The sequence below is a fragment of the Herpailurus yagouaroundi genome, unplaced genomic scaffold (assembly GCF_014898765.1).
Source record: "Herpailurus yagouaroundi ecotype Mexico unplaced genomic scaffold, PumYag 160, whole genome shotgun sequence".
Lineage (NCBI taxonomy): Eukaryota > Metazoa > Chordata > Mammalia > Carnivora > Felidae > Herpailurus > Herpailurus yagouaroundi.
In genome coordinates, this window is record NW_024412401.1 from 50227495 (window position 1) to 50238913 (window position 11419).

At 56.7% G+C, this 11419-nt stretch overlaps 1 protein-coding gene across 3 annotated transcripts; it reads right to left on the reverse strand.

Annotated features, from left to right (window-relative positions):
• Positions 1-2945: 2945 nt before the first annotated feature.
• Positions 2946-8244, reverse strand: PTGES2 (prostaglandin E synthase 2). 3 transcript variants are annotated; one of them, XM_040482446.1, is made up of 7 exons: positions 7928-8244; positions 6495-6692; positions 5751-5809; positions 5210-5359; positions 4732-4932; positions 4232-4349; positions 2946-3563 (listed from the first exon to the last, which is right to left on the reverse strand). In XM_040482446.1, the coding sequence occupies exons 1-7, from the start codon at positions 8210-8212 to the stop codon at positions 3441-3443; spliced, it is 1134 nt and encodes a 377-aa protein (XP_040338380.1). In that variant the 5' UTR covers positions 8213-8244; the 3' UTR covers positions 2946-3440. The 3 variants fall into 3 exon arrangements, with proteins under 3 accessions (XP_040338380.1, XP_040338381.1, XP_040338382.1); XM_040482447.1 differs by having other exon boundaries at positions 6495-6587; positions 7928-8242; XM_040482448.1 differs by lacking the exon at positions 6495-6692 and having other exon boundaries at positions 7928-8242.
• Positions 8245-11419: the final 3175 nt, after the last annotated feature.

Genomic DNA, 11419 nt, shown 5'->3' on the forward strand with positions numbered 1-11419 from the left:
GGTTAAGTGTCCAACTTCGCCTCAGGTCATGATCTCATGGTCCATGGGTTTAAGCCCCCTGTCGGGCTCTGTGCTGACAGCTCGGAACCTGAGGCCTGCTTCGGATTCTGTGTCTCCCTCTCTCTGTGCCCCTCCCTGGCTTACACTCTGTCTCTGTCTCTCTCTCTCTCAAAAAATAAATAAACATTAAAATACATACAGACGGACAGATATGCATTCATACGTACCTAAAAAGATTACAGATTCTGGAGCCAGACCTGGGTTCAGATCCCACCTCTGCCACCCACTAGCTCTGTGTGACACTGGGCCAGTCACCTAACCTCTCTGATGGCTCAGTTTCCTCATTTGTAACGTGGGGTAGCAAAGCTTAAATGGGGTAAAGTATGTAAAGTGCTCAAAACAATCCTTGCCATAAAATAGGCCCCATTTAGCTGATATTTATTTATAAAATATAAATTTTATCTATACCTATCTGTGTGTGTGACACACACACACACACACATATGCACTATATGTGGGCTACATAAAAAATAATCTAGAAGGCTGTACTCCAAAAAAATTTTGAGTGCTTGTATCTCTAGGTTGGTGGGACCATGAATAATTGGTATCAACTTTTTGCTTATCTGAAAGTTCTATTTATGTACAATAAACATTCATCATTTGCATAATCAAAGTGAAATTTTAAAATTTAACAGTCTAACAAACAAAAAAAGCAAACCGGAATCCTCCTGACTCTTGAAGCCCCAGCTGTGGCTTGTCCTCCCCAGAGACCTCCCTGACTCCCAGGGCAGAAGGATCTCGCTGTTCTCACGACTCTTCTTATTTCCTGGAGCTCTTGACCTAAAAGCCCGGTTGGGAACAGAGAGTGTTCTGAGGCCAGCAGACCCCACCAGCTGCATAAAACGCCCATCACATGTCAACTGTGCACGCTGACTCTGTGTAGTGCTCCCATCTCCAACCACATCAACCCCACGAAGGTTAACTGACCTCCGAGGGCTTGTCCAAGGTCACAGCAGGTAGTGACAAGGTTCCCACCTCAGGCCTTCTGCTGTCATCAAGGCCACAGGGCATCTGCCCTGATCTGAGCCTGACCAAAATGGGGCAGAGGTTCTTGGCTTGGGGCCCTTTCCTCCGAGAGGTGTGGCTTTTCCTGCCTGCCCATTTTCGGACCCTTACCTGCTCAACGCATTTCATAGATGAGCCAAGAGTCGCTGGATAACAAAGACCAGCCAGACAAGAGATGCGATTCTGAAGCTGGTCACGAGGTGGCAGCATGAGGCCCTGTTTCGCATCCTCTACTGCCCTCTGGTGGTTATGGGAAAATATACCCAGGGGCTGGCCAAGGAGCATTTGGGAAAACTGAGGCAGGGTTGTCACCTGCGGTGGAGGATACTCAAGGGAAGAAGCACGCTCAGTTGGTGTCCCACGGTGGCCTTGGGTTGACTGGCCATTCCCCAGCCTCAGTCGCAGGGAACAGGTCTAGCTACTATCGTCCTTGGCCTTTTCATCAAGGTGACCAGTCAGTGGAGGAGGGTGTGGAGGGTGCCGGTGGGTGCCTTTCGGCCTGCAGCGGCCCCAGGGAAAAAGCCCCCAGCCAGGTCCCTGTCCCCAGCACACGGTTCTGCCACAACCATATCCTCCTCTGTGAAATGCAGAGACAGAAGAAAATATCTGAATCTGTGAAAACAGGGAGAAGGTAGCTGGTAGCTGGGGCCTGGCGCCAGCGTCACATGTGCTGACAAGGACAGAAGCCTGTGATGGGAATGAGAACAAGCAGGTAGCAGACCAGCTCTGCAGGAGAGACTGAGGCCACTGCTTCCAAATGTTAGGCTGTTTTGCCTCCAGAATGCTCCTCAGGCCTCTTATTTCAACGTCTGCCATCACAAGGCACATGAATTCTTTTTATGTTTTTTTAAATGTTTATTTTTGAGAGAGAGAGAGAGAGAGAAACAGATTGCAAGTGGGGGAGGGGCAGAGAGAGAGACACACACACACACACACAGAATCGGAAGCAGGCTCCAGGCTCCGAGCTGTCAGCACAGAGCCCGATGCGGGGCTCGAACTCACGAACAGTGAGATCATGACCTGAGCCGAAGCTGGACGCTCAACTGACTGAGCCACCCACGTGCCCCAAATTATTTTTACGTTTAAAAAAAAAAATTAATAAAGAAAATAAAATTTTAAAACTCTCCTGAGGGGGTCTGGGGGAAGGGTTTGCCCAGTTGCCCCCGCAGGGAGAGCCCAGGGAGTAGAGTTCTGCCCACTAGCCACCTGTCTGGCCTGGGGAGGCCACTGTGCTCTTCATTTGCTGAAACCAGGGGAATGGGGACCCCCGACCAGGGTGCTCTGCTCAGAAGGGGGCACCACTCATTTACCACCTCCTCCCCCATCCCCGACCATTGCTCCTAGAGCTGGCTTCTCCCTCTAGACCCCTTGTTCCAGAGTCCTCTACCTGTAAAGTCGCAGGCCTGGGACTTAAGCATGGGTGCCCACCTGCCTCAGAGGGCCCTGAAAAGGACAGTGTTCTTGGAACCTTCTCTCCTGATGTGTAGAGCAGGATGAGATCCGTCCAGCCCCTGCTCTGAGCCCGGTGTCCTTCTCCACACTTGACCTGCACCTCCCCATCAAACCCTCACCACCTCCCCTCGAGGTGGAGACTATCATTATGCTCACTCGACAGATGAGGACACTGAGGCTCAGGGAGGGGCGCCACTGCCCCAAGTCCCACAGTCAGCGAGGGGCAGAGCTGGACCCGTGCCCTGGGACACTTCAAGCCTCCCTGCTGCTTATCCTGTGGTGGCGTGCCAGGGTTTATATGACACAAAGCCTGCTAAGTCCTTCACTCCAGGCCTGACACCTAGAAGGCACTGGACAGGTAGCAGTTACCCCCAGGGCTGGACACGGCCTCCTTCTGAAGCCTCCCACGCAGCATTTCGCCACAGATCTCCACGACAGCCGCAAACCTCTTCTTTATTGCCAACATGACACAGAGTCTCGGGGGCACTTGGGAAGGGCAGGAGCCAAGAGGAGCCAGGGATGAAATCCTCTCTGAACCGGACTATTCCCACTTCTCCCGTCCAGGGCAGGAGCCCGACCCAATCCCCACCCACAAGGTGTGGACACAGCAGCCACTGAGAGCCCCCGAGAATGGCTGAAAGTAGGGAGGCCCAGGACGGGAGGCAGGGGTGGGCTGGCTCCTTGGGGCTGGGGTGCCCCTCAGGGGGACTACGAACAGAAATCAAACCTGGGTTTTGTCCCCCAGCGTCCCACGGCCTCAGCAGGTGTCCAATGCTAGAACGTTGGGGCTGGGAGGGTGGGGGGGGCAAGATGCAGAACGATCCTGTCCCCCAGCGCACAGCATCACCAGGTGCTGACCCCATGGTCCTGGTCCTGGCAGCTGGTGTCTTCCGCTGTCTCGCACCCCTCCTGGGACACTCAGGTCACTGGGGGACCTCAGCAATGGCTTTCTCTACCCGCAGGTACCAGGGCTGGATGTGGGTGTGACGCATCAGGTCGTCAAAAGCCTCCAGGCCCTCCATCACGCGCAGCACGCCGTATACTGCCTGGTGGTGGGTACAGAGGGGGTGTCCAGACCTGCCCTGTCCTCCACCAGTTGTGTGCCCTGGGGCCCGTCACCTCTCCTCTCTGAAAGCGCTCACTAAACAGCCAATTTTGCACTTGGGGCTTTGAGTGAAGTGTGTGGGATTTCTATAGGTTTTGCCTGCCCTTCACCCACACTCCACATCTGGGCAAGAACCCTCACCTCCAGAGATTCCTTTGGGAAAATGTGCTGAGGAGAGGGGACCCCCCCCCCGCCCCCCAGCTCTAAGACCCGGACCTGGAAATCAACATATTCCACCTTGGCTTGAAGGACGGCTTCAAGGCTTGGCATTGAAGCCAAACCAACAAGACACCGTCCCGGGACTTTTGCTGGGTGCAAGCTTAGAGCGCTGGACCCAGGCCTGCCTCAAGCTAAAGCCAACCCCAAGGGGTTGAGATGAAACAGGAGAGGCTGAGACCTAATACCATTTGGGCCCCTTGATCAAGCTGGGCCTGAAGCCAACCCCTCCTCTGAACCTGTCAGTTATGTAAATCAAGACAGTTCCTTGCAGGGAGCCAGGTGCCTCCGGAGTGGGAGAGCTGTTGAGATGGAGGTATTGCCTACATCCGGGCTTTCTCTGCCCAGACAGGCCCCTCAGGTCCGGGCACCCCCTGCCACCACCACACTCACCAGATCAGCCAGATTTGGCTGCTGGCCCCCCATGAAGGGCCGGTCTTTGCCCACGGCTGCCACCCACTTGTTGGCAGCCTCATAGAGGTCCTCACGAACGTCATCCTGGAGGTGGTGCCTGGGTGGGGAAAGGGGAAGTCCATTAGGGGAATTCCAAACCTCAGCCCAGGTTGGGACAGCAGCAAGGCTCGCGGGGAGGGGGGGGGCAGGGCTGCTCCCCTGAGGGGCATCACCCCTGCAAAAATCAGTCATCATCTGTCCCAGACAGGGAGGCCGTGGGCACAGGAGGAAAGAGACCCGGCCACAGAGAAGGAAACAGAAGAAGGCAGAAGGCAGGCACCCAGCTCTGGACTCTGAGGCCAGTCCTGCTTCCCCTGGGGTGGTGGAGGCAACTGGAAGTTCTGAGTTCGAGTCCTGACTCGGTTTATACTAGGGACTGAGAGACAGCAGGCCACACACACACACACACACACACACACACACACACACACCATCATCACCTGCTCTTAAGCCTCTTGCTGATGAGGTACATGGCAGCTGCACCCATGTACTTGGCCACGGCACCCTCCACTGTCCCGAACTTGCCCTCCCTGACAATGTAGTCGAAGGAAGCCAGGGCCTCAGCAGGAGTGCGGTACACGTTGGGGGAGATCAGGTGCACCAGCCAGTCATCTGCCCACTGCCGCCACTTCATCTCCTCCCTGTGGACAAAGTGGGGACAGAGGGCAGGCCAGGTGGGCTTTTAGGAAGCCTGGGGCCTGGGAGGCGCGGGAGCAGGTACACTGTCTAGATCGCGCAGCGTGCGGATGGGAAGCTGAGGCCTGAGCAGGAGGTCCTTAAGGAGACTCAGCCCTGGCCGTGGCCCCAGCCCTCCTGGTCTCCCACAGTGCTCCCCCCTTACAGTGTCTCGCTCAGCCTGTCCCCTCTGGGAAGGCCCCGCCCTTGCCACCTCCTGGGACCTGTGCCGGCCTCACTTACGTCCTCGCCTCCTTCCCACCATACATTCGCTGGGCCTCCTTCTCATCTAGCATGAGCCAATACTTGTTGCAGAATTCGGTCACCTCCTTGCCCTGGTCGTTCACGGCCTTCATGGGTGGATAGTAGGTGATGATGTCTTCCAGGGGCTGCCTTTGGGAGACGACATCCAGAGTCTCATCCCAAGTAGTTCTTCCTCCGCGGGGGCTGAGCCGTGACCTCCTCAGGGTGAGTATCTACCCCAGCCTGACCCAGCTCCGGGATGGAACCGGCACCAACCCGCAAAACTTTCCACCCTCTCGTGGGTGCCACAGGAGGTCCTGCAGCAAGAGGGACTTGGGGCAAACACCAGAAGCACTTCCCTGGTGGAGGGAGACGTGCAGAGGAAAAGAAGGGGGTATCTCAGAGTAAAAAGCCCATGGCTCATTCTGGAAACCCGGGCAGCAGCCCTACCCTGCGCCCCTGTAGGAACCCAGGTGAGGCCTCCCTGGAGATGAAAGGGATGAAATGTGACCCCAGACTGGGCCTCAGAGGGGCTCCTTACCCCGACACCAGATAGGTCTTGAGAGCGCTGATGATGACCGAGGAATCGTTCAGTTGTTGCTGAAGAACGAGAGGTTGGTTTAAATTGGGGGCGTGGGTAGGGGTTGTCTGGCCACCAGCAGGGTTACCAGGTCCTCTTAAAACAAACCCCAGGCATTCAAAGAAACTGGTCGGGGGGGGAAGCTTGGCATTGTTTATATCCATCCCTGGGGGTTCGTCCCCCAAACTGATGTCCACTCTGAGCTTTCTCCTCCCCAAGGACCTAGTCCCCATCCTCAGGGAGGCCCATCCTAGGTAAGGGAGGCCCAAGTGTGACTGAAGGGAAGGAGGGTATGGGGAGGACCTAACATCTTGGACCTCCCCACTCGCCTGTCCAGCCTCCCAGCCAGTGGGGGGCAGGGTGGACTCTAGAAGCTACAAGCTAGGAGCCAAGCACTGTGCCAACCATTTCCTACCACCCAAGAGTATCGTCCTCCTTTGATTAATGAACAAGCAAGCCCAGAGAGACTAAGTGGCCCTTAGTCACACAACCAGGGAGTGACAAAGCCCCACCCTGAGCCCAGACCACCCTGAGTTCAGAGCTCACTGTTGAGTTCTGTGATGCTCTGCCTCCTTTGGCCCAGCTGGTTCATAATCCTCAGCAAGGTCCAAAGACCCCACATTTTTCCAGAGCTGCACAGCAGGGCCTAACTCGGGGGTACTCCAGGAAAACCCAGGACATGGGGGGTCGCTCCCTGAGGCTCACCAAGCTCTCTCCTTCCTGGGCCAGCAGGATGGGCACCTTCCTGTAGGAGGAGAACTTGATCTCGGCCCTGCGCACGGGGTTCACTTCCACCACCTGGTAGGGCAGGGCATGGAAGTCGAGGAAGGCGCGGACCTTGCTGCAGAAGGGACACGTTTTGTACTGGTACAGGGTCAGCTGCAGGCGGCTGGACAGGGAGAGCTGGGTGGGGAGCAGAGGGAGGAGGGGCTTCTGAAGCCTGGCGCCCAGGCCCCACTCCCAAGCAAACTTTTCCCAAGGGATTCTTCTAGGATGACTTCTAGGGAACATCAGGAGGAACGGGGGTAGGTGGCAGAGAGAAAGGGAGGCACAGGGAGGTGGGGAGCAGCCTCGTGCAGTGGGCAGTCCAGCCTCAAGCGCCCATCCAGCGCCCCGCCCCCCAGGTAGGAAGTATGGGGAGGAAGCATCTTCCGGTCTCTGTTCAACATTAGATACCTCTCCTCTCCCTCCTATCCCAAGGGGACATCAGACATCCCCAGGTGTGCCACCCGAGATGCAGAGCAATTGTTTCAACTTGGAGTGCCCACCGCCACTCCCTCCGCCCAAGGGACTCTGGGTGAGGGGGCGGAGCCCAGCACTTGTCAGAGTGGGGTCTAGCTCAGATCTCCAAGTGGGGAGGGTTGTAGCTGGGCTTCGGCCCTGGATCTGCATGTTCCGCAGCCCCCGGTGAACTTTTGCCGCTGCATATTCATGTTGGAAAGCCACAGCGGCAGTCCACCTTCCTCACCATTCAGATGGGAAGCCGCAGCTGGCCAATGGGGGTGGGCAGAGAGATACAGAGAAGGCCACTCCCCTCCCACCATCCTGCTCCCCTGGGTCCAGAAAAGGGGCATCTCTGGACGGATGGTGGGTGTCACAGCAGAGAAAGGCTGTGTTGGTGATGTGTATGGAGCACTGCGAGGGCAGCTGGGCCACCACTCGGCTATGGGACACCTCCCTGTCCCTCTCTGTCTCCGGGGGCCTGGAATCTAAGGGTCATCGGCTCCCTAAACACACTAACACTAATAAATACACAGCTTTAGGATCTGAAGGCAGTGGAAGGGTTTAGGGAACGTTTATTACTTTCCAAATGACAAATGACCAACAAAGTATGGGAAATAATAAACTCCGCAAGCTTTCTTTCCCTTTCTTGTGATCTCCAAAGCTTTCCGTTAAAAAGTCTAAAAACACGTTAGAAAACGACTTTAGGGCAAAGACAACAATTCTAGTTAGCAGGCATTAGTAGCGACCCCATTTCACAGATGAGGACGCTAAGGGCTCAGAGACTTAAAACCAAGTCAGTCGCCCAAGGTCACGAACGGACGGAGGAGGCGATACCTGACCCCGCCAGAAGTCCCGAAGTTCGTTGCTGCCCCCCAGCACCCCCACCCGCGCGGCTCGATCCGGCCCGGGCTTACCTGCGCGGCAGAGCGCTCTGCGCGGAGGTCCTGGGCGCGGAGGTCCTGGGCGCGCAGGTGCCACCGCGCGGTGTGGTACAGCCCCAGGACGCCCCCCAGGGCCAGCGCCGCCGCCCCCAGCAGCCGCGGGCTCCCCTTGCGGGCGGTAGCAGCGGGACCCGGGCCTCCTGCCGCTCCTGCGAAGCCGGCCCGGCTCTGCGCGGGGAGTGCCGACTGGAGGCGACCGCCCAGCCTCCAGGCCAGAGCGTGCGGGACCGGCCACAGCGCCCGCGCAACCTGGGCCATGTTCGCTCCGCCGGCGCCGCGGGCGGGCGCGCGAAACGAAGACCGCCGGGGCTCAGGCTCCCCTTAAAGGGACGGGTCTCCGTCGCGGGAGGGTTGCTAGGGGTGACAGTGACGCCGAGCGGGGAAGGACAACTCTGGAGGGAATGGGCTTGCGTCCCGGGCGCCCAGTTTCCACGCACCCATCAGAGCCGCTCAAACACACCCTGGGATGTATGGAAGTCGCTAAAGGCCCGGCTTCTGAACATGAGATATAACTGGTCTCGGTGGTGACCCCGGGCCGAATGCAGGAACTCGCCGTGTGGCCTTCGGATCCCAGGGTCTTCCGGAATGTGTGTTTATTAACTTCTACCTCATGCACCCAATCGAAAGATACTGAACCCTTCAGAGTGTCAGAAAAAGGGCCACAGCATTGGGTCCAGGAGGGACGCGGAAACAGCCGGACCGGACTTGGTGCCCCAACTCTGGCTTTTTTCTGCCCTCCCGCGCTGCTGCACGGTTTCTTCTGCGTCCCGAACCATAAATTCTTCCATACACGTAAGGGGCCTTAGAAACCACGTGTCTCAGATTGCGCCCTTGTGGAGGCGCCGGCTCACTGACTGACCCGTAGGTCCCCAGCGGCCGGAGGGGCTGAGTGGAGGCTGTCTCTGTCCCTCTGCGGGGCTCGCTCGCCATAGCTGAGGGCCCGGCCCCCCACCACCTAGGCTTCTCGGCGGGCAGCCCCGGATGGCCCCGCCCGGCACCCGGGGGAGGGGCGGGGCTTGGAGAATAGGCTGCCATCCGAAAGACGGGTCACGTTGTGGGCGGGGAGGGGCGGAGTCTGACGGCGGGGCGGGGACAGAGCTTGGCTCGCGGGAGAAAGCGCGAGAGCTGGGCTGCGGCGGGGCAGAACGCTGGGCGTGAAGGGCGGAGTCTGGCGGGAGCAGGGCGGGGCTGGTGCTGCGCTGACCTGGCGGTGCGGTGGCGTTCCTTTGCCTTATCTCGCTCTCCGCGCTCCGCGTTATGTCAGGCGCCCCCACTTTCCGCCCGCCACCGGCTGTCGGCTGGATGGTCGCCGCGGCACCGGAGCCCGCGATGTCGGGCCCCGACGGGGACCTGGGCGGGCCGGCGGAGGCGGGCGCGGAAGGCGGGAACGGTGGCTTCGGGGAAGCAGGTGACACGGACGGGCTGCTGACGCGACCTTCGCTTTCTCAGGGCTGCCTCCTTGGGAAGGGGAATCTGGGCCGCGCTGGGGGCATGGAAGGGACCGCAGAGCCTTCCCACCCCGGATTCATAATATGACCCAGAGTATATTCGGTTTTCAAATGTCTAAGAGAAGAAAATGATTCTCATAACTCGCGGATGTTTTAATAGTAGAAGACAGGTATTCAGAACTAATGATTGGCCTTTCCCTTCTTTTCCTTCTACTTTCTTTCCTTCCTTCTTTGCCTCTTGTTGTTCCACCTTTTAAATGAGGTAGGATGGTGACAGGAGGAGGTCATCCCGGATTAGCTGGGTGGGCCCTACCTGCCATCACGAGTGTGCTCAGAAGAGAGGCAGTGAGATTACACACACAGTGGAGAAGGTGATGGGAAGACAGGCAGAAGTTGGATCAGTGGGGCCGCAAGCCAACAAAGGCCAGCAGCAACCAGAAGCTGGAAGAGGTGGGGAATGACCGCCTGGAACATCCAGAGGGAGTGCGACCTTGCCCACGCCTTGATTTGGCACAGTGAACCGTTTATTTTTCTTTTCTAAGACTATTTATTTTGAGAGGGAGAGAGAGCAACGAAGCGGCAAAGAGAGGGAATCCCAAGCAGGCTCTGCACCATCAGCGCGGAGCCCAATGTAGGGCTCGAACTACTGAACTGTGAGCTCATGACCTGAGCCGAAACCAGGAGTCCACGTTTAACCTACTGAGCCACCCAGGCACCCCAGCACAGTGAACTTCTGATTTTTGATTCTGGCCTTTGGAATGTGTTAATTTTACCTAAAAAGTTCGTGGTGATTTTTTGCAGTAATTTGATGATTGGGAAATAAGCATCCTCTCCAGAAGATCCTAAAAGTAGGAAATTCACTGTTCGGAGAGGGTGCTCTGGAGAGAAAGTCAAGGGTATGGGCTAAACAGGAGACCAAAGGATGTGGGGGAAGAGGTGGCCCAAGATGGGTCTCCAGGGGCGTTGGAGGGAAGGTGGCCCAGGACAGGGAGATCCAGCGGCATGGGGAGGTGACTATCTCAGTCTCTAACAGAATACCACAGACTAGGTGGCTCATAAACAACAGAAATTTATTTCTCAAGGGCAGCATAGGGACTAGGGTCCATGATCTTGCATGGCGCTGTCGACAGATGGTAGCTGCACTTGAGGGCATGAGGTAATTTACAGAGACATTGAATCACTATGTTGTACACATGAAAGTAATGTAACATTGTGTGTCAACTTTACTCAAATAAAAATTTATTTAAGTAAATTTATTTATTTATTTATTTAGTTTTGAGAGCGAGAGAGTGTGAGTGAGCAAGGGGCAGAGGGAGAGGGAGAGAGAGTGCAGAGGGTGGAGCCCAGAGCGGGGCATGAGCTCACCCGATGCAGGGCTCTAACTCACTCATGAACCGTGAGATCATGACCTGAGCTGAAGTTGGATGCTTAACCAACTGAGCCACCCAGGTGCCCCTCGAAAATGTTTTTGAAATTTATTTCTCACAGTTCTGGAGGCTGGGAAGGCATTGCCACAAGGCACTGGCAGATTCAGTGTCTGGTGAGGGCCGATTCCTGGTTCATAGATGACCGCTTTCTCACTGTGCACATGGCAGAAGAGGCGAGGAAGCTCTTTGGGGTCTCTTACAATGGCACTAATCCCATTCCCAAGGGCTCCACCCCTATTATCTAATTACCTCCCAAAGGCCCTCCCCCCCACTCCCAAATACTACACCGAAGATTAGGTTCCAACATATGAATTTGGGGGGCTGGTTATGACTTAAGCTTTCAGTCCCGTAAATGGGGACCAAGGGGTATGGGCAGAAAGCGAAGAGCCATGGGAAACTCCAGTCCTGGCTGACCCGGCTAAACAATTAGGGAGGGATGCTTGCAGCTGCACTGCCTTGGTGGGAGGCCAGTGCCCACCCAAGACCTGAAGGATGCTGGGCCCAGAGGGAGGCACCCAGACCTGTGCTCTGTACTCTGTCCTCTGCAGAGGATTCAGTGCATGTTCTCGGCATTTCTTCCACCCCCTGCA